Source organism: Stegodyphus dumicola, chromosome 8 (genome assembly GCF_044657685.1).
Source record: "Stegodyphus dumicola isolate Sdum_Otavi_A_Nest chromosome 8, ASM4465768v1".
Lineage (NCBI taxonomy): Eukaryota > Metazoa > Arthropoda > Arachnida > Araneae > Eresidae > Stegodyphus > Stegodyphus dumicola.
Window position 1 is genome coordinate 90,761,565 of NC_140775.1, and position 23,508 is coordinate 90,785,072.

The 23,508-nt window shown below is 31.2% G+C and overlaps 1 protein-coding gene across 4 annotated transcripts in view; it reads left to right on the forward strand.

Moving 5' to 3' along the window:
- Positions 1-23,508, forward strand: part of LOC118201073 (protein unc-13 homolog D-like) — a 117,602-nt gene that overhangs the window by 67,745 nt on the left and 26,349 nt on the right. For all 4 annotated transcript variants that reach the window (XR_015042622.1, XM_085822111.1, XM_085822109.1 and 1 more), the window contains exons 9-10: positions 12,905-13,093; positions 20,089-20,198. Coding sequence is in view for 3 of the 4 variants with exons in the window: in XM_085822111.1 (XP_085678237.1) it covers positions 12,905-13,093; positions 20,089-20,198 (299 nt within the window). In the remaining variant the exon portion in view is untranslated. The remainder of the gene's footprint in view (positions 1-12,904; positions 13,094-20,088; positions 20,199-23,508) is intronic.

Sequence of the window (23,508 nt, forward strand, 5' to 3'; positions counted from 1 at the left end):
TTTCCCACCTGATGTAACCTCTGTGGATCCTAAATTATGTTGCCTAGTGCCTTTCTAAATTCTGCTTCCAATGTAGGCTCTAAATTCTAAAAGTTTTTCCATTTCTAGATTTTGTTGTTCGGTGTGTCACTAAATTCTAAAAATTCTGCCACATCAGCTCTATTACCGGCCTTTACCATATATATTTCATATTTCTTCTAAATGCTCATATTGCTAAAGAAATAAAATTAAGCGCTTTTTCTATACATTCTAAATGCATTTAGTGTTTTTTAGAATAACATAAATCCTTAATTAAATCCAAAAAATCTAAAATGAAAAGGGAACGTGTTGAAGAAAGAAATTGAATACATAAAGAATATTCATCAAAGATATGTGCAGTTATTATTATTTAAATTACCCCATTGTTTATGATTTCAGCCTTTACTATAATTTCCCATTTCTATTTCCTCATATGAAAGAGTTACTGAGCCAGATTAAATTAAAATTTAATTGTATAATCTTTGACCACTATACATTTTTAGTTTGAATTAGACTGTTTTTGTTTAATTATGTCACTGTTAGCTGTAATTGATTTTGTTAGCATCAGAACAGGCCTTTATGTTCTAAGTTCTTTTTAAATAAGAGGCTTATTTAAACTTTTGTCTGATATTGTAGTTACTTTCAGACATAGCAATAATATGCTTCACGTCTGTCGGGGGTTTGGGGCTATTTAACTTTTACCAGACCATGTAAACCCTCATAGGTGTATTGTGGAGAGGTTGACAAGTTAGGAGATAAAGCACGTAGGAACTAGCAAGAGCACTGGTTTTTATATTGAGACAAATCCCTTATTGTTAGAAAATATGCTTAAAGAGAAGGAAATTGATATAAACTAGCCAAAATATTTGGAAAGGCTTCAAATTAAAATGACGTATAAATATTTTGTTGTGATTTGTTGTTTAATTACACAAAAAATGTCAAGCGTGTATCTACAGTAGATCGTGAGAAAAGGTACATTGAAAATGGCCAATTTAACATTGTCGGTTTCCGACACCCCTTAAGAATCAATGTCATAAATTACATGTATATTAAACTGTGAAATTTTATTAGATTTTTATTTTAATATGGCTTTATTAACAAATATTGTTAAAAAATAAAATTTAATAGTGGCCATGTAAATCCATAATGACTAAGGTTATTTAAGTATCTAATTTAATTATTTATAACTAACTGCTTATCCTTAAAAATCATCTCTACATGTTAAAGCGAGTTATTGCCTTTCAATAATTCTCACTGCGGTCACAAGATAAAATATACAAAAATGTAAAAATTCAAGTAAAACTTATTCTTTGCATCTAGTGAAACTTAAAATAATACAAAATAACTTATCACCTCTGGTGCTTTAATGGCTTATTGGAACCTTAAAGTATATTAACTCGGTTACAACCCCTGGAACTCTATACGAACCTACGACACTAACAGCATCAAACAAAGCCTGACTAACTTTCAAAACTTACCCAACCATGCCTACATCAGGCTTTTCAGGTTTGTTCTAATCAGCAGATCTCTCTCTAGACAAGCAGCAGCGGTGACAACATTCAGTCTTTTGGTTATGAATCATGCTGATTATGATCTTACTTCTCTTTTTAACCTATGCTGTTTGACATAAAATCTACCTGCTATTTACTGAACCTGTAGACTGACCTAGTATGTGACAAAATGAGACTAAAAAAAATCAACATAACGCTAACTGTTAGTAAAACGTAAATGTCACTTATCTTCTATCAAATATGTCCAACTATTATAAGTATAAAATATTTAATGCTACTTGATAAATTGCTTAACCCTCTAAGCGGCAAGGCCGTATATATATGGCTTAGATTATTTTTTGTGATATCTGTAGGAACGTATATATACATGCATATTAAAATATGTCAAATAAATTAAGGCGCTATATCAAAAGGGAACAAATCCAGGTATGAAATACCAGGAGAGTTTTTACATTAAAATCAAAAAAATAATTTGTTCTCATTGTAGTTTTGGGAAATTTTTGCTTTCTTAGCGAAACCCTGGCCGCTCAGAGGATTTAAAGTTTATTTTATTCTCAAACTTATTATGTTAATTCATTCATTTTTAATAATAATACATACTACTTAGGGATCTATTTAATTTTTAGGATGGTATTACAAAAGTGAAATTCAGGCATAGATAATATTTTTAATTGAATTTATTCAGTTCCCATTTGCTCATAGGTCCGTAATTTTTTTCATTAATGGTCCTTAAAAGTGCTTAATTTCCGTGTACAGACATGTGTACGAACCCTGGCCTTGTGGCATAAATGATATAATACAAGTTTTCCTTTTGTATGATTTATTTCATCTACAGGTCCCATTGGTCCCAAGAACTTTTGGATTATTGCCACTCAAAGGTCAAACACGTGGAGAGTATATAGCAAATGCTGTAACTGGATGCTTTGAAAAACACCATATTCCCTTCAATAAAATTGTCTCAATTGCAATAGATGGGGCGAAAAGTATGACCAGTATAAAAAAATGGGTTAGTTGCTTTTTTGAAAGAAAAAATCAATCACAAGATACTTACCACTGTATGTTTCATAAAAAAGCACTTTGTGCTCAGACATTTCCAGAAGAAATTTGCAAAATTATGGAATTGGTGATTAAGATTTTATCAACTTCATTACACCTGAAGCTCTTAATCATCATCAGTCAGGATTTTTAGTTGAAATTGAGAGTAAGTATGCAGATCTTCTGCTGCATAACAAAGTACATTGGTTATCAAGAGGAAATGTTTTGCATCCTTATTAACAGAAATTAAAGCATTTCTCCTGGAAAAGGGTGTTTATTATCCAGAACTAATGAACGGTTAGTGGATCCAAAAATTGTATGTCTCATCTAAATCAGCTTAAAGCTACAGGGGAAAGGAAACACAACTTTTTTCGATGTTAGAAGAACTTATTTCATTTGAAAACAAATTATCTCTTTCTGATCAAGATTTTGAAAGAGAAACTTTGATTCATTTTCAAAGCCTGTTAAAACATTGCCAAGAAAATAATTCTGATATTGACATTTTCTAATTCAAAATGAATTATGGAGCTTGAAATTTGAACGTTTTAGCATTGATATAAAAACACTGGAGAAAAACAAATATTGACAACACAAGTGGTCTTCCTTGAAAGACCTGGAGAAGGAAGATATGTTGATTTTTAGTACATGGAATAATATTCCTGACTCTTATAATCAGCTAAAAAAACTAGCACTTGTTTTCTTTCCTTATTCAGATCTGTATCATTTTCAAGCATCAGCCTTATCAAGAGTAAATTGTGAAGTCGTCTTGTTGATGAGAACTTGGAATCATACTTAAAATTTAAAAAAACATACAAACCTCAGTTACACAAACTTTCCAATTACATGCAAAGTAATTGTTCACATTAATGTTTGTTCATGATTACCATGATTTAAATTTCTGGATACCTTACATATTTATTGTCACAATTTTAATTATAGTTTTATTTAATCAACAAATAGTATCATTATTACATCTGATATCAAGTTTTATTTGACATACGTATATAGTTAAACTAAGATTTAAAAATTGAAGCATTAAGTTAATTTTAGGGAGTATTGTAGAGTAAAAAAAAAGGTGTAGTGTTGAGAATTGAGAAAGGTATGTTAAGTTGGTTTGGAAATAAAGAGAGGATGATCAGAAAAAGATATACAGAACGAGTATGCCAGACAAGTGTGGGTGGGAGAGTTGGAAGAGGGTCGACCTCGGCGAACTTATGATGATCAGATTGAGTACTTTCTTAATAAAAGCCAGCGTAAGAGTACCCTAATTAAGTGAATAACAATATACCTAGCTATATAATTTAGGGTAAAGTATGTAGCTCTCAAAAGGTGTCTCAATCATTGAACTGTTGATAATTGGCTCTGTTGACTAATGATCACTGAGTTAAACCATCGAAACTAGTCCTGGAAAATTTGCAAACATAATGCTTTTTTTTTTTTTTACTTCTAAAATAATTGTTGTTTGGTGTGTTATTCTAACTTAAATTATAATTACTCTTTGCCAGCCATATGCCATTTTTAAATCTTTCATATTAATAGTATTGTAAATATTCTCAGTAATAATGCTGGCTAGTATGCTTATTAATAGTTGTAGACAAATATGATGTCATATGGTAATAGCAGCACCCTCACTTGAAGTAAAAAAGTTAGATGTTAGACGGGAATGGCGCATTAAGCCATATCCTTTGTTATGTAGAATTTTCCATATGCTGATTAATTAATTAATTAACTGTATATAGTCTAAATAAATATTTAACTTAACCTTCATAATCAATCATAGTCAATCATAGATATGGATATGATGTTCTTCATATAGAAAGATAGATCTTAGATACGTTATAATTTTCGACTTAGATTTAGCCTTTTGTGTTAATAATATTTTGATACTTTTCAGTATATTTTAATTGCTAATGAAATAGCTATTATTTGAACAGCGGTTTCTTAGTTATGTACATCATTACTTCAGATTTAAGCCAAATAAGATTTTAAAACTAGAAAACTGTCCCAAAATGTTTTTAATAAACATTATTTTATAGTAGGTATTAAAATATAAGGAATATATTAAATTACTTAAATAGGCACTGCTATAAATGTAGTAAGCTACTTAATTTATTGAGATTTTTTTTTCATGTATGCTATCACTTTTGACATCTTCACTTTCAGATCATGAAATCTGATCATTTTCACCCCAGAGCATATTATCTTTGTTCCATTTAAATCACTGTAACATTGTTTTTAATTATTATTTATTTTTTGTGTGTGTTGATATATATATATATACACATTTTTCAGTTGATTAGATTTGATATTTCACTTTTCTTTTTTTTTTTTTAATTTGATGTGTCACTTATTTTTCATAGAGTTTCGAGAATTTGATAGGATACGCAAATGTTTTTATGACTTTTGCTAGATTTCAAACCTCCTTTCTTATTTAAATTCAAATTATACACACACACACATATATATATATATATATATATATATATATATATACATATGTGTGTATTTTGAGATTTACATATTTTTATCTTATATATATATAAGATAAAAATATGTAAATCTCGAAATTATAATTGAAACTAGCAGCTTATTTTTGGATTCGAGGATCTCCCAAAAGATTTAAACTTTTCATCAAGAACAGAACTTATGAATTCAGAAACTAACTGAAAGCAGCATTTGGCATTGTTGCTGTGAGAAAAACAACCCTGCCAACCTCATATCACTAGGAACTACTAGTGCTAACTTAGACTACCCTGGCTTTTACATTCTTCAGAATGTTGGTCCTCTGGTAATGTAGATGTTGTTGAAGAAGAAAATTTAGAATATAGAAAGAAGTTTGCTTGGGCCCAACAGTATAAATGTATCGTATGAGAGAATGATGAATTATTTGATGTTTTAGAGTACAATAATTTTATAAAAATACTAGCAGCTACGCTGCCAGCCTTCATCTGGCTTTTAAATGTACAGGAAAAGTGCCTGAAGGGAACACCAAACGTTAAATGTAAAACCTGTGCAGAATTTTACTCTTCATCAAAAAAAAAAAATAAATAAAAATAAAAAATCTGAAAAGTTTTACATTTTAAATTATGTCCAAAGGGGCGTTTTTTTAACATTTTGTGTGTTACTTTTATTTATTAAATATAAAAATGTATTATATATATAAAAAAGGACAATGAAATATGCCAATTTCTTAAAAACAGTGACATAAGAAATACGATGAAATATTGTTGTCAAACTCATATTTCTAAAAGAATGAAACTATTCAAAATGATGCGATTTCATCAAAAATCTATCAACAACAATAAGAAAGGAAAGTTATTGCCAAAATCACATTTTTAAAATACAAAATATTTTCATTTTCCCCAAATTCTTCTTTTTGTAAAAGCAGTCGCAAGTATGAAAGTTGAACGTGTCCAAAAATCAAAGGAAAATAAACTGTACTTTTTTAAAAATAAACTTTTTTAGAAAAAAATCCCGTTGAAAAGGTGTTAAGCTCACTTTGTTAAATAAATTTGTATTTAATTGATTTATTGAAACACGAAATTTATTTTAAGTTTGTAAAATAGCAAGTGCCTACATTTCATGATGATGTGAAAATGGAGTGTGTAGAGTAAAATCTCGCTTTTCTATAGCCCATTATGTCTCAAAATGACGCAATTTCGTCACAAAACATAAAATTAAAAAAATTCGAATTTTGAAAAAATCACTTCGATCTGCACTGCCTCTTGTCTAGATGCACCTGTGTACCAAATTTTGTAGCCATGGGTCTATTAGCTTACGTGCAGCGCAAACAAAGGACACACACGTGGACAGACTCTTTTATTATATGTAGAGATTAAGAATAACAGCATGGATTAAACGCTTTACTTTGAAAACTAGGAAATTAACAAACTTGACCGATGTTGCCACAGCTCAAGAGCTTAAAGATGCAGAAGAATTCTAGATCCATAGAATTCAAGGAGTAGCATATAATTTGGAAATTTCAGCATTAGAAACTGGTAAAAGCCTATCTAAGAAGTCATCCATATATTCATTTTCCCCATTTTTAGATGATAAAGAAATCTTGCGCCTTCAAGGAAGATTACAATTTTCCCGATTTCATCACCAAAGAAAAACAGCCTATTTTCTTGCTTCAGAATTCAAAATTTACAGAACTGATTATTGAACAAAAACATGACAAGTTGATGCATAGTGGGGTTACAGCCACATTGACCAGCCTTCGAAAAGAATACTGGATACCGAAAGGCTAAACAGCTTGGGAAGAAGATACTTTGAAACTGTCATATTTGTAGAAAGTATACAGCAAAACCTGCTCCTGCTCAACAGATGATCGCACAGCTACCAAAAGACAGAATAGTTGAAATTTCATTTCTTGTTTCTGGAATGGACTTTACGGATTCAGTTTGGGTTAGATCAGCAACCAGAACAGATAAATCGTATATAGTTCTTTTCACCTGTGCTGGCTTTTAAATGTACCGTATAGCAACGTGTGGAGGGGCTCCATCTTGCATGAAAATGATTTCCCCCAGGCATTGTCTTTGCTGAAGTGCTGGAATGACAAAACTGTTCAACATGTGGCGATATTTTTCTCCAGTAACAGAACAGGTTTCCGGTCCTGTCGGGGTAATGTTCTCATAGAAGAATGGACCTACGATAAATTCCGCTGTGAACCCACACCAAACAGTTACCTTTGGTGAATGTAAGGGAATGTTTGTGACTGCATGTGGTGATTTGTCATCCCAAATTCGGCCGTTCCTGGTATTCACAGTTCCATTCAGGTAAAAGTGGTCCTCGTCTCCCCATAAGATTTTCTACGGCCAAGCATCATCCACGTCCATTCTGGTAAGAAAGGTGAGAGCAAACGTCAATCGCTTATCATGGTCCATCGTACGTGTGCAGATCACGAGACTTTATCGGTGTTTATGTAGATTTTATGCTTTTTTAAAAGTGTTGCCATATTGCACTTGAACTAAATCAGAAAATGTGCATAATAAAAGGTAATTTTATTCCGTATTAATTTGCATTTGTTAACACTCTATTTTCTATTGCACAGTGCCAAATATTCCCCTAGTGGTGACTTTTGGAACTAATTTGTTTTTTCGCGGAATCCTTCATCCCCTGTCTTCTTTAATCTTCCTACAAAATGTGGTGTCATTCTCGCAAATAGATCACGCTACAGAACACTGTGAGCACTGTGAGTTTAATTATGGCCACCCGGTATAAGGTGTTAAAATATTAACTTTGAATTCAATATTATTTAATATTAACTTTGAATTTTTATCCTAATTTTACATTTTAAAAATATAAATAAAAAATGCGACTTAAATTTGAAAAATCTGAAGTGATGCAATAAATACCAGCACTATAATTATGTCATTTTTCTAAATTCTAAATAACTTTTATATAAAATATAAAGGAAAACTGCAGCAATACAGCAAAAAAAGAAGGAATTACATACTTGGAAACTTTATTTCTTACGATAAAAAAGCCTGTCAGTCACTTAATAAGGAATAGCTTATCAGATATTTTATGTATGCCTTCCCTTAAATCTATATACATAAAAAATAATCACTTTCTCACCACATAATTATTTTCATACCACATTCATTACTTTCGTGTGTAGCTCTGAGTGTGCATGCATGCGTGTGGACAGATGCATAAAAGTTATTGAGTACACTGCTACAATAGTTTACTGCTGTTTCTTATCATGTAGGGATAATTCACAGGGTTCAATAAATTTTATTAACCTTGCAGCATACTAAAAAAAGTGATTTAGCTGTCTGCACATGGTCCATAAGCTACTAATTAGCCACTGCTTGTTTAGATAAATTTTGGCATGCTGCCTTAATATTTGTAAATATAACTACATTTTAACTTCAGGTGAAACTGATCATAAATTTACACAAACATTCCAACAATTTTTCTTTTCTAAATAATCCATCTGTCGGTTACTTTAGACTAAAGATAGTCATTAAATCAGATAAATGAGACAGCTCGCTTGAAATTGACAGACAAGAAGTTTCTTTTTAGGCATAAATATTTTATTTCAATTATTTGCAACAAACCGCTTCATTACAAACTCATTTCTTTTAAAAAATTTTAAAACTACTGTTCTAGTTACAGTCTCGCGATAAACCGAGGTGTTGCTACTATTTTTCAAACAAAGTATTAACTGAGGTAATTTATTTACCATAAGTAGCGCACATGCTGGTATTTTTCTGTATATCCAGTTTTTTCTGATTTCTTATAAGTTGATTCTAATCTCTTGAGAGATAATTTATAATTATTCGGCAAAAATGCATGACCTTTTTTCCATGGCAAACTTACTTTGTACCTTCCATTTGAAATTCGTTGAACAGTTTCTTGAAAATGAATCATTATAGCCTGTTGCCAATCTTGTATTTTGCTGACCAGAATCTCTAGTACCAAGCAGCTCTAAGTCCCACAAAAGTGAAACGGGTAATTCCTGAGAAAGCATACTAACAAAAGTCATATTCACATTATGATATTCTACCTGAGGGACCTTTCGCATTAATATACAACCCAATTTAGTCTTCGAGGCTACTAATCCCAATGTCAATTGATGTCAATTGTTTATGCTTACCCGTAAATAGTTTACCAACAACATCAGCCCCCAAGAGCACTTCAATATGTCTTACATCATTTTGAAAGTCAGTTATAATTATTTTCTTTCATTTTAATTCACTCATAAAAGGTCCGTGTCTAACACTAGATATCTCATTACAGATTATATCCGGATCCAGGGCATCTAAACTACAAATGTATCACCGTTAAGGCTATAGAAATAAATTTTATAACATTTATGTCGTTGTGTTTCGATTTTCTTACCTCCAAATAATGAGTGTGAAAGCTCCTCTTCTCCTTGAAAATCAAGACCTAACTCTTCTACAATGGACCTTTTAATGTAAGACTTTTGAGAACCTGTATCTAAAATTATCCTTTCTTTACACTGTGCCTTTTTTCCCTTAATAGTAACTACAAGAGTCTGTAAAAATACTTCTACATGCACCCGCGAGTGTAAAGTATCTGAAACCTTTTTTTTTTTATTTTCATTAGCATCTTGTTTTGATACCTCACTCAAATGATTACATTTGAAATTTGAAAATTTTGGACACATAAATTTTAAATGTCTCTTAGGACAGCAATAGCATTTATTATTAGACAGACAGCGTTTGGCTAAATGACCCTTCTCTAAACAAACATGGCATAAACTTTTCCTTTTAATAACAGACGATCTTTCATCCAATGAAATTAAGTATGCTTTCTTGCAAAATCTAGTCTTGTGATTCTTTGAACAATATGTTCATCAAGTGTCATTGTCTGCATTATGACTGATAAATTCCGCTGCTGAAGGTTTCCAATCTCTGAACTTGTGACTCGGCGGCGCCATTAAGTTCTCTCACTCGGAGGGAGCTTGAACTCCATTTTTCAGAAAACAAAGAATTGCATCGAGACTTGCTAAATGTTGTTTGCTTTCTATATTTTTCTTTGACATTTGAATGAGTGTAAAACATTTGGAGGCAATGCACTTTCAGCAAGAGGATGCAATATTACGCTGCACATTTCAGATGTAACTCCTAAGAAGCTCAGTGCTCTCAATTGAGTAGATAGCTTATTATATAAACAACTCAAAGAATCACATTTATTTCTATTTGCGCTGTCCAAGATGCGTTTTAATAACTCTCTAACATAAAAAATCTATTAATAGATCTCTGCCATACCTTTCGACTAACTTTGAATAGCTATAGAATAGTTTTCATCTGTCACTGGAAAGGATTCAACTATCTCCCTAGCTTCTGAATTTACTTTCTTCGACTGAATTAAATAATGAAATTTATCTGCGTTAGTTAGGTTTACATTGTGATGTATATTTCTAAATTGGTTCCAAAATCTTAACCAATCTTTTTTAATTCTCCTCCAAACTTATAAAGTTCAACTTCAGGGAATAGCTGGCATAAAGTTTTTGGCAATTTATTGTCTTGTAATGAATGACTATTATTGTAACCATCAAACTTGTTTTCACTTGAAATATTTTTCAACAAATTATCTAACACCTGTTTGGCTCTTAACTAAATTCTTAAAGCCTTTTCGTGATACTCTTCAACTAAAATAAATTCAGTTTCAAAGTCATTTTCATTTTGTAAACTATCTAAATAACTGTTATGAATTAATTCTTAAGTGTCTGCCCTTTTGTTTAAATAAACCTATACATATTTCAATTTCGTCATATTTGATGCTATCATCAGTTAGTATGCTTTCTAATTTATTATAGGGCTTTGTAAATGAAGCCCATTGAACAGTTTTGTTTCTCTTTATTATTCCTATATCTACTATCTTAGTTATTCACTCAAAATTTCTGAAACTTTGTATTTTCAATACACATAAATTACCGTTTAGGTATCAAATTCAATCATTCAAATATTCAAGTATTCAATCATTCGAATATTCTTCAAAATGGAAAGCAATAAATCTTCTCTTACCTTTTCTAGCTTCTGTCGCTGTTCAATTAAGCCTGCACTACCGGGAGCATCAAAAATGTCGTTTACTTTAGACTAAAGATAGTCATTAAATCAGATAAATGAGACAGCTCGCTTGAAATTGACAGACAAGAAGTTTCTTTTTAGGCATAAACATTTTATTTAAATTATTTGCAACAAACTGCTTCATTACAAACTCATTTCTTTAAAAAAATTTTAAACTTCTGTTCTAATCACAGTCTCACGATAAACTGAGGCGTTGCTACTATTTTTCAAACAAAGTATTAACTGAGGTAATTTACTTACCATAAGTGGCGCAGCACTACCCATGTGTGCACGCGTGTCATTAAAAGCTTGAAATTTGTTTGTCAGTAATAACTGAGGCAGTTGTAAAACAATTATTTCATAAATTTAAATTTCTTCTTCCTTTAGTAAAACACTGTACGTATTTGTGATAACCTTTGTATTTGAAATGGTGGCTTTTTCATTTGTGATTTTTAATTAGGTATAACGATAATTATTGGATTATTTTTATTATTTTTGCTGTTAGTGATTCAGATTCTTCTACTATTTCCAGAAATACGTCAATTTTTTTTTTTTTTTTTTTTTTCCTTATTAAGCTGAAATTTAGCTTAGTTTTAGAAATTTGATACCGATTAATCTTTAAACATGAACAGATCTTACTGCATGTGAAATTTTCATATTTGTTATATTTCAAAACTAAAAACATCACTTAAGTATTATTTCAGAAATATTTCTTCAGTTGTAGAAAATAGAATTAAAAAACACAGAGTTAAGTGATTTTTCATGGAAAAAGTGCAGTTCTGTATTTCTTATTATTTCCAATTAAATTATAGTTAAATCTGAAGTACAGGTATAATTGCTTTATGTAAAAAAGTAATTATTATAATTACTTGTTGGAAAAAGGTAAGGAAAATATTCTAAATATTATGCATTTAAAATACCTTATCTATCTTTTTTCTTCCTTTTTTTATGAAGTTATAAGGTATTTCTCCCACCTGCTTAGCTTGCCTTTGTGGTGTAGTGGTTCTGCATGCTTTGCCGGTATTACAGAGGTCCGTGGTTCGATTCCCGGCGAAGGCGATCACTCATTTTTCATCTTGCTTGCTTCCAAAAAATACCTAATGTCTCTACAGAGTACTTTTTATTTTTTTAAAAGAAATATCAGAATGAAAGTAAGAAGTAAAGGATGAGGTATAAAAGTTCTTAAAATAAGTATATTTTTTTAGTAATTATGGAAGATAATAGTTTTCAACATATCATTGTTGTGCTGAGAAATCTGGAAATTAGAATGAATGAATGAAAGATATTCAATTTTACTTTGAAATTAAACCTGTTTTGATGCTATGAACATAAAGCTTCTTCAGTGTTCAAAATGTACCTAGGTCTCCAGCTAATACTTTTGTAATTTACTGATTTCTTATCATCACACAACATGATAAACAATGATGGAAAATTTTGGCAATAACATAATTTCCTGTTTTTTGAATTTTAATTGGTCATTTTAGTTGGCTGATTTAACGGTTTGGAGATTTTATCTCTGTACTAATTAAAGGAAAGGCATATGCAAATAAACCACAAGCCATACAGTAACTTAAAAACAACAGTTGATGAGCAATTTAAGTATTGAAACCTGCAGTTCTAGGAGTTGTGAAAACCGCATGGATGGAGCAGTTAAAGTTGATTCTCACAACCAATACTGTTTGCTTAATATTATTTTCAAAACATAATATAAATCTATTTCTTTAAATTGTATAATATCCAGCTTGGAAAGTGGAAAAGTTTTAATTTCCATGCATTTGAGAGAACTATTTCTTTCAGTCCATACCTTGTAATGGTCAAGATTTTTTATGGTTATTAAAGAAAGGAGCACAAAGATGTTATACAAGAGGAAAGATCCAAGTTCATATACAGCTATCTAGCCTTAAAAAACAAAATCATCATCTTCATATTTACATTCATTTGACCCTTCTGCTTTTGTGTTATAGAAAACAATTGGACAAAATTCAGGTACTTTAATTTTTCATGCTTTTTTGCGCTATCATATTTTTTACTTTTGGTTTATTTCTATGCCATGAATAGAAAAGTATTGTATAAATGTCAATTTATAATTATAATGGTTTTTAAAATTTTTAATTTATTTATTTGATTTTTGTTTCTAAAGTAATATAAGGCATTAAAGTATTTAAGTTTTAAACTGTAGGAAATTTACAGATATTAATGTGAAAATAATTAAATTTTTCATTTTGCTTAATTTCATAGCTTTTAATTTAAGAGCTTTAATGTTGTTAAAAAAGATTTAACTAATTTAGAAAAAATTTTTTTGAGAAAATATTAATGAAATATTTTCTATTCAAAGTATTTGTGCGTTTACTAACAATAAAAACCCTGCTAAAAATGCCCCGTAGAAACCCATAAAATTTTTTTACGGGGAATTGGCCTACGGGTACCCGTACAGCTCTGCGGGTACCCGTAGGCCAAATCCCCGTAAAAACCCACAGACAGAAACCCATACAACTGTACGGGTACCTGTAGGCCAAATCCCCATAAAAACCCATAGAAAGAAACCCATACAGTCGTACGAGTACCCGTACGCCAAATACCTGTAAAAACCCATAAAAAGAAACCCGTACTTTTGTACGGGTACCCGTAGGCCAAATTCCCGTAAAATCCCATAAAAAGAAACCCGTACGATCGTACGGGTACCCATAGGCCGAACACCCGTAAAAACCCATAGAAAGAAACCTGCACGGCTGTATAGGTACCTGTAGGCCAAATACCTGTAAAAAACCTGTAAACAGAAACCCGTACGACTGTACGGATACGAGTAGGCCAAATCTCTGTAGAAACCTGTAGAACTGTATGCACTATAAACAAAATCCCAGTAAAAACCCATAGCCAAAAATCAAAACTTTATATGCATATCCATTGGCCAAATTTCCATTAAAAAAATGGATATTCCGTAGGTCTGTGCCTTGTAAAATCCAGTAAACAAAAGCATGTACACCTATACAGGCACCCATACGCCAAAGCCTGTAAAAACCACTTCACAAAAATCCACAGACCAATAAAGGTACCTCTTGGAAAAATCGCTGCACAAAACCCATAAACAGAACCAATAGCATTATACCATAGTGGAGTATCCATACATAGAATCGTACATAGAACGGGTATCCATATACAGAATCCCTATAAAAAAACAATACATAAAAATAGAACTATAAATCAAATTTCCATAAAACCATAAACCAGCAGAAGTACCTAATTAGCACTGATGAAATGTACAGAACTAAATTGCGGAGAAAGCATGTAAAGTAATTTTAAATAAAACTCGATGCAAATAAATAAAAATTTTAAAATATCTAGAAGCCTACGAGCCCGTCCTTCTTAATGCACGTCAATATCTATAAACATATTACAAAATATTTGTATAAATTCTCTTTACAAAATTTTAAACTACCTTTATATAATTCTGAAAATAAAATGAATAGAAAGATAATAACCAAAGTCATGATTCACAACCATCGAATGATATATGTACATATATATATGTAAGAAAAATAAGGAATATGCAAAAGATTAAATTAGCAGCATAAAATTAATTTTCCTTCTCTATTCTAAAAACAGTAATCTTTCTGCACTGCATCATTTCGAGATTAATTCATGTCATATGACTCTTACATAATTTGATGTTGTAAAAGAAACTAAAACTCAAACAGCCAATAGTAATTTTACAGTATTAACTATCAAATACGAGTAAAAATGCATCGAGAACCAAAATTAACTCGGTCTGAATTAAGATTTCACCCTTAATATAACGCATTTGCTTTTTATGCTTTGTATTAGCTGGATTGCAGTCTGTCTGCTCCTTGTTTCTTACTACACATTTATCAAAAATGTTAATTTTTGGAATAGGCATAAATAATGTGCCAACTTGTTTGTGGCTGCAACATATTTGCTGAAAGAAAAGTTGAATTAAATCTACCTCGACTGCCAAATTTTTTATTCATTGTGGATTGGAGTTTCAACATCTCTAAGCCATCAAAATTCTTGCTGTTCATTACGGATTCAGCTGCTTGTATTCGACTATAGAATCTATTACATATATATATAATATCATTTCATTTGATGGTTGCGAATCATTACTTTGACTGTATTATTGATTTCATTATAAATATATACATATAGTACTGTACCTCGCTGCATATATTTGTATTTCAGTTCTTTAATTGGGAAATTAAACAATTTATTTAATCACATCAGCTTGTTTAACAATTTGATACCTAATGAGAAATGTATTGCCAAAGGATGGTACTTTCTAGCATCTGTTTAAATTTTAAGTTACCTACAATGCACTAAACCAAATTAAAAGATAACTAGAAGAAACCAAATTTTCAGGAAGAGAAACATTATTAACAAGCAAGCAAAAAGTATACGGGAGTTGCAAATTAGAAACTTAACATAGAGTTCAAATTTAGCATACTTGCTATCCCCTTAAAGCTCGCTTACCAATGATAGTAACACCCTGCAGCTTATTATGACATGCATACACATAGATGTTTTGCATGGAAGAAAGGATGAATCCAAGAATATAATGTAGTGAAGAAATAATAATATACAAACACTGTGACGACCGCTTATTACAATACTTTGAATGTTACCTGTATCTCTCAAAAGATAAAATGAAACATGAAGATAACATATAATAAACTTAATAGTACCCAAAATACAATAAATTATATTGTAACAAAATGAATTTAAAAAAATTTACAAGTTTCAACAAATACCAATTCTCAACGCACAGTTCGGGAATTAAGAAAATATCTCATAGCGTATAATGTTTTATTCCGTATCTCACTTTTAATGCTATATAATCTTCCACAGATTTTACATAAATAAAATCTATAACATAATGAGTATTTATAGTATATGTAGTTCTTGATGTAAAAAAGATTAACTTTTGTACTGTAAAAATTCCATCTATGTGAATAAGTATGAATATACTCATATACACATAATTATACTAAATAACTAATTTAAGGAAACTAAATTCCTATAGAAAAATGGGGAAAGTGTAGAATCGCCTACTGCTTGGCGTGTTTTTAAGAATTGCACATACTCGGTATCCATGTACACATCGACCTATTTTCACTTAAAAAAAAATCCCAGAATTGCACAAAAATGCCATTGTGCACTCCTTTGACTTTATTCATGTACACATCAACCTATTTTCACTTAAAAAGTCAAAAGAAAATTGACAAAAATCTAATTTCTTTTTATCCTTTTCTTACTTTTGTAAAAAGTGCCAAATAAATAAGTGGGCGATTCTGCACTTTACCCGAAAAAATATATAAAAATACCATTTACCTATATATATTAATAATTTATTATTACACAAGGTTTTTCATATATCATCTCAAAGAAACATAAATTTAATTAAAGTGATGCATTATTTGAATAAATTTGAGTCAGTGTTTTAGGTGTAAGTTATTTAGATTTCTATTGTAGAAAGAATACTTTAGAAAATGTATAGAAATATTATTTTGAACCATAAAAATTCTAAATAGTAAAATTTAAAGTACTGAAAAGGTAGCTATTGTTTTTGACAGTAGATTATAAAAATACCTCATGCTGAGCATTTTCTGAAATTACAATGGCAAATTAAATTTATATAGTGCAGTATTTAGCAATAATAACCTTTTGTAAACAAATGTAGCTATATTCGCTTAATTGTAATGACAGTAATTTTAACTGCATTTGTATAAGGCTGTACAGAAGATTTATTTATATGGGTTTTCATCTGTAGAGAACAACCGGATTCTCTGTGGAAGTGCTTTCGAAAATAATGTTTAAATATTACTCAAACTATATCTGAAAGCAATGCTATAACAGTGCCCTTATAAGACTCATGATCCGAAAAGCTTTGGTTTTAATTGTCTCGTAAAAACTTTCAATTACTTCTGCAAAATTCATACCCACGTAAAAATTACTACACCGAAGTCATTTGATTATACAGCAAAACGTTCCTAAAACAATCAACTCCACAATTCGAGAAAATGCCAGTTTCCTGTAGCCTGACAAAACTATGAATGATTTTTTAAGTCCTGTTATTTAATTATTGTCCTGACAAATGTGCCATTATCAGAGGTGGTCATTTAAGAAAATAACCACTATATGAGGTTTCAACTTAATGTAATTTTTTTCAAATAAATGATTCACTTTTTATACTCCCAAGACTAGTACATTTAATATTACATAAATCTTATTTACAAATCTATTTCTATTTCAAAAGCAATTTATGAAAAACACATTTGAAATTTTCTTCATCAAACTAATAATAATGAAAATTAAAGTATGCATAAAAATGATTATATGTGTTTTAACAAAATAGCACAAAATATTTAATGTAAAAATGTGGTTCTAGTCTCATACTTGTAAAGAAAAATAGACCAAAAAGAAAAAAAACGATGTAAGCTACTATGATCATCTAAATTTTCACATAATTTTAGTAATGGAAAAAAGATTCCTTAAGCTTGTATGTCTTGTCTACCCCATTCAATAAGTAATAAACACATTAAATATTTCAATGTTTATTTCATTAATAAAACTTACCTTTTTTGCTCGCGAAATATAATTAGTGCATTTTTTAAAACATAAAAAAACATTCTTTTTGCTTGGCCACATCACATTAGTCGAAAAATTGAATCATGCAAGATAATTTTTAAGTAAGGTATGCTCAAATTTATTAGTACATAATATTCAAATGATAAAGCATCTACATGAACAAGCTTTAAAAAAGTATTTCTAAACTGTAATCAAAAAAATAAATTTTTTAAAATACAGTTTCAGTAGAATGCAAAAACTATATTTCTGCATCTGCACACTGAACCAAATTATCAAGTCTGAAATTATCACTTTTCAGTCTTTAAGCACATTTTTTTTCAGGTTAAAAGTAAAGATGGAACATCAATTTCACGCACAAAAACTCCATTTCACAACTAGTCAGTTATCAGCAACGTTCTCTCAAACATTTGACACGATTACACGTGCACGGCTTTAGTTGTATATTCATAGTCAGTGCTGGTATTTTATTAGTTATTACTAATTTCTAAACAGTAAAACATAGTAAAATTTGTAATACAGTAAATCCTAGTAAATAATATATTGCATTACTACAACCACACGAAGAAAATAACACCACCATCGCATAACAATAACTAGAGCGGCGCCATATTCCTTGTTTGGGAAACTTCTGAGAGTGGGTGAGGGAGGGGAATTTTTTTCTTCTCGTCAGCGTTCACAGGGAGAAAAGTTCTGCGATTGTGAATGAACTTGTTCGCGTTAAAGAGATGTTGGTTGATACCGGTGTTTATTTGTAATTCAGAAATGTAAGTGCTTATGTGTGTGTATTCAGATGTGTATTCAGAGAACCAACTCGTAGCAAAAACCACCTCCCTAAGATGACCGCCTCTGAAAGAAACCAGTATTTCTGAAAACATAAGTATACTTTGGTGTTGAATATTCCCTCTGTAAGGCGACCATTCACAAAGAAAATTCTGCAAGTGTGTCTGGTCGCCTTAGAGAGATTCATTCCATAGATGCAATCTCCCTAAGACGACCACCTCTAAAAGATAAATGTATCTCTGAGAACGTGAGTATATATTGGTATTGAGCATCACCTCTCTAAGGCGACCACTTGCAAAGATGAGTTTTTATTTGCGGCTGGTTGCCTTAGAGAGACCTCGTTGTGTGTGGTGTATATGATTACTGTTATTGTATCCGAAAAAAAAAAATTAAATCAAATAAATAAGCATGTTTAGTAAAAACCCTCTCTAAAACGACCACCTGCGTTTCCAGGTTACTCTGATGGTCTTAAAGAGATCATATTTTCATTCTGTTAATTTTATTGTTTACAAGAAGTCTATTAGCGTCAGATAAAAAAATAGCATAAACCCATATACACCAACAGAAGATTTATTATTATATTGATACCAGTAAGAAAACCAGTAAAAGTCAATATAAACCTATACAAACCAGTACAAAGTTCTGCCATTGAAAATGAAAAATGTTGGTTGTATGGGTGTCAATTGATACCAGTAAGAAAAACCCACAGAGATCAATAGAAACCAATAAAAGTCAGTAGAAACCATCAAAAATTCTATAGGTACCAGTAGAAAGTTTTACTGGTTTCTATGGGTCATTTTGAAACCAGTAAAATAAAAACCACAGAGACCAACAGAAACCAGTAAAAGTCAATAGAAACCCATAAAAAGTTTTACTGGTTTCTATGGGGCATTTTTAGTAGGGAAGTGTAAAATTTATTCAGTAATATGAGTTAAGTTCTAGTCTAATTCATATTTAATTCAACTTCCCAGTGGTTAAAAGGTAAATGAGAAGGAAATTAAAATTTAAAATATAATAGTTCTTATAAATTTCTGGAATTTCTCATCAATTATAATCATTTTATTTTATAGAATGCATTTTAATTAATGTATGAAAATTTTATTCCATAGTAAGGACATATAATATGCATTACATGAAGCTGAGGACTGTAACTTAAAATTAAATTTGCATGAAATGGAGAAAAAATAGTAATTATGGTGCAGTCTTGCGTAATTCATTCACTGATGTGAAATGTTTTATAAGTGTGATTTTATAAATTATTACAAAAAGAAAAGTCTAATAAAAACAAGCCAAATTATTTAATAATAGGAAAAGAGAAAGTACATTTATTTGTTGATAGCTTTTTTTTTAAGCCAGGTTATTATTTTCTCAAAAATTTTCTAATATTTTTAAATCTGAATTTATGTTATCAAGATATCTTAATGAGGATTTCTGATGCATTATGTGTCAGAAGTGCATTCCATAAAGTCCGAAACAGAAGTACAAAATATATGCTAGGTTTATTTGACATTATTAATTGATAGGTTTTTCCCTTGTACATAGATTATTTTACTGTGATATAAAAATTTCATAATACAATAATTATTATTTGCTAAAAATAGAGTTCCAAGTTGTACAAAAATTGGTTGGAAATCCTCCCAACTGCTGCCTTGACTTTAATACAGCAGCATGCTATCCAGCATGGTATAACTCCTATTGAGCAGTTTTTATGGTAAATATATATATATATATATATATATATAAATGTTACATGAGTATTCTAATTTAATTTAGAGAAAGATCTTTTATAAGCATTCTGGAATGAAATAAAATTGCTTTCATAAGGTATTTTTATAATCGGATATTTTACTTCAAATCTTGGCATAATCCTGAGACCTATATTTCATATATTTTATTATTAGTCATTATATGTATTTTATGAGTTATCATATATAACTTTCTTATGCAAAATATACTCATTTTTATTTATATGTTTTATAGGCATTTATTAAAAGATTGTATTTAAATACGGTAATTTCCGGAAGAAACGCCGTGGCGTTTACGTGTTTAAAACTTAAATTTTCAGCGGGTGCGGCGTTTCTACCCACGCGGCGTTTAGGTGCACTAAAAATAAAATATTTCCTATAATGGTCATTGTACATAGTTTGGATGGCATTGTCATTGCGCATAGATTGGTGCTGTTCCCACACAAAAGACCACTCAGTTGCTTTTTGCGAACGTTATTTTGTTTACGTTCTTTCCCTTGAACGGACCTACATGCCTTATTCACCCTAAACGAGATCTCAGAACAATAACATTCTTCCCCCTTTCAAATCAACATTCTCATCAGTTTGAATAGTCTCTCTCCTCTGCCATTCGATGAATCTTCCAGGACCCATCCTCTTTCCACCCCTGCCTTTTCTGCAATTTTTTTCAAAGGCGGACACGACTCCACCTGCCTCGCAGTAACGAACTCTGACGTATTTCCCCTTCAGCATGAATGGATTTTTCTTGGCATTCTGCCAAATACAGATCCCATCAGTTAGGGTACAAGTACTTGTTGGATAGTTTTTAATTAGGGAGCGGAAAATTTTTGAAAATGTCTCTAAATGGCACGGAAGCTATACATTTCTTACCTTTAATTTATTTTTGAGTTATGGTTTCATTTCATGCATTTTTCTTAACTGGTATGTCATATATCAGGACTTAGGTTAAGTTTTTGCATTTATATGGCCCACAACGATGTCACGCACAATTTAATCTATTGCGGCGTTTCTGTGCAATTTTAATTTTTTTCCCGCCATTTTTCTCGAGTGCGGCATTTACGCTGATGCAGCCTTTCTTCCGGAAATTACGGTACCATAATATTTAAATATTATAGTAAACTGGAATATTTTTCCAAGTTGAAAAATTAATATTAAAATTCATTTATTTAACTTTGTCAAATTGAGATTTTACCTGCAATTCTTCAGATTTAATATTTCAGTTGCAAAATTATATATTGTTACGTTATTTTCTTCCTTCACGTTCGTACGGGGTTCGTAAGGACTTGGAGTGAATAATGACAATACTACTTGATGAAGTATCGAAACACCATTTATTGCCAGTATTGTCAGGACAGCTCCAAAACACGTTTTTACATTCATCGATGAACTATTATAAACATGCTGGCATGATCAGTGACACAGCCTCCAGGTTATCAGGCTATCACGGTGTAGACAGCTTCATGGCAAAGCACTAGAGTACAGCTCCCAACTCTGCTTGGTCGTTCTCGGAACTCCACATACTCTCGAGACTTTCTACGCTACAACTTGTGATGCACTCGATGACACACAGCGCACAGCTCCCGAGTCTTTGGTTCAGTCGTTCCTCGAGCTCAACACGCTCTCTTGATGATGCACTAACTGCAATACACTACGAGACCCTTTCGGTGCACTCGACGACCCACTTGGCACTCGCTGACCCACTCGGCACTCACTGCCCTGTTGTCAACTGGATCGACTCCGCAGGAATTGAATCGCTAGATGAGACACCAACTCGATACTAACTAACTCTCAGCATACCAGCAGGGTTTATATAGCTTTCGGCTGGTGTTTGAGCACATTCTGGGCTAAACCGGTAAGAATTCGTTCCAGAAGATTCTCCATTCTTCCATAGCATATAGCCAATTTTGTCGCCAAATGTGGCAACCCTGCCTTATCTTCCCATTTTATGGCAACCCTAAAACTGCTTTGCGGGGAAGCTATCTCACCGCGCCTGGACATTTCGTAACAATATTAAATAGTATCTCTCTTTACCATGAATGATATACACTGTGCAAAAAAAAAAAAAAAAGTTCTATATCTTCCATTCTACTGGGCCGATTGACGAAATCCAAACTGCCTTTTTCATGTCTCGAAAACGTGACTAGGCCATATATTAGATTTATATACAGTCAAAAGTCGTTAATCCGGACTCGTCGGGACTTCGGCGATTCCGGATTATAGATCATCAGTTTAAATCTGGTAAGATGGTATGCAGAAATTACAAAATTAAAAATATGAAACCGTAATTTATGAAATAAAGAACAATTATGATCTAAAAGGTATCAAAATTTACAAAAAGAAAAAGCTTAATATTTATTTGTTTACTTTATTAAACATTTCTTTCAATGTAAGTTGTTCAAGTTGCTTCGTTTCATGTGATAATACTTTCTCTTTAATTCTATTAAACAGACATAATTTTTTGTTTAGTTACAAAGTTCTGCTGTTCAAGTCCTATAATTGCTGTGTCGAGAATACTGACTAATTTGTCAATCGAAATGTTTTCATTTTCAATAACCTCTCTGTCACTTTCTTCGCTATAGGAAGCGAATTATAATGACGAGGAACTTGATTTAAATCATATCAAAAACGGAGTACATCGAGATGAAATACTAAATTTAGTAAGGAATTATAAGCCAAATAAAATAAAAACATCTGCCCTGAAGATAAGGATAGTGCTGACAGATCAACTTCCAATTGATAGCGTGTCCACCGCGGCGTTAAAGATAAACAAAGGATATGCCTTTATCCATTTTTTGCAGCAATTCCACTTTTTGTTTAATGAACTTCAAAATATACTTTCGCTTTGTAAATCCTTTACATATTAGTAAATATATATCAGAAATTCTATTCGACATAATCGAAAGTTCAAGCTTACTTTTATAAAACTGCTCTAACAGTTTGCAAAATATAATAAGCTGGATCCAATTCGAAGATTAAGGAACAACACAATCTGCAACATTAACTGAAATAGATAATTAGATAATTTTAGCTTAGCTTAAACCGTCCGTTATACATTAAACGCGCACTCATAAACGTATTTTGCGCACGCGCACAAACATATTCGCAGCCGTAACGGTCTTATGTCAACGCGACGCATGCGCAGAAAGTTTGTAGCTTTGAGGTCCGGATTATGGGTGTCCGAATTAACGACTTTTGACTGTACAAATATCTTCCATTTGTTATACTAAAGCATCATAAAATTAACAGTTGGATATAGAGTAGAGCCCCATTTATATG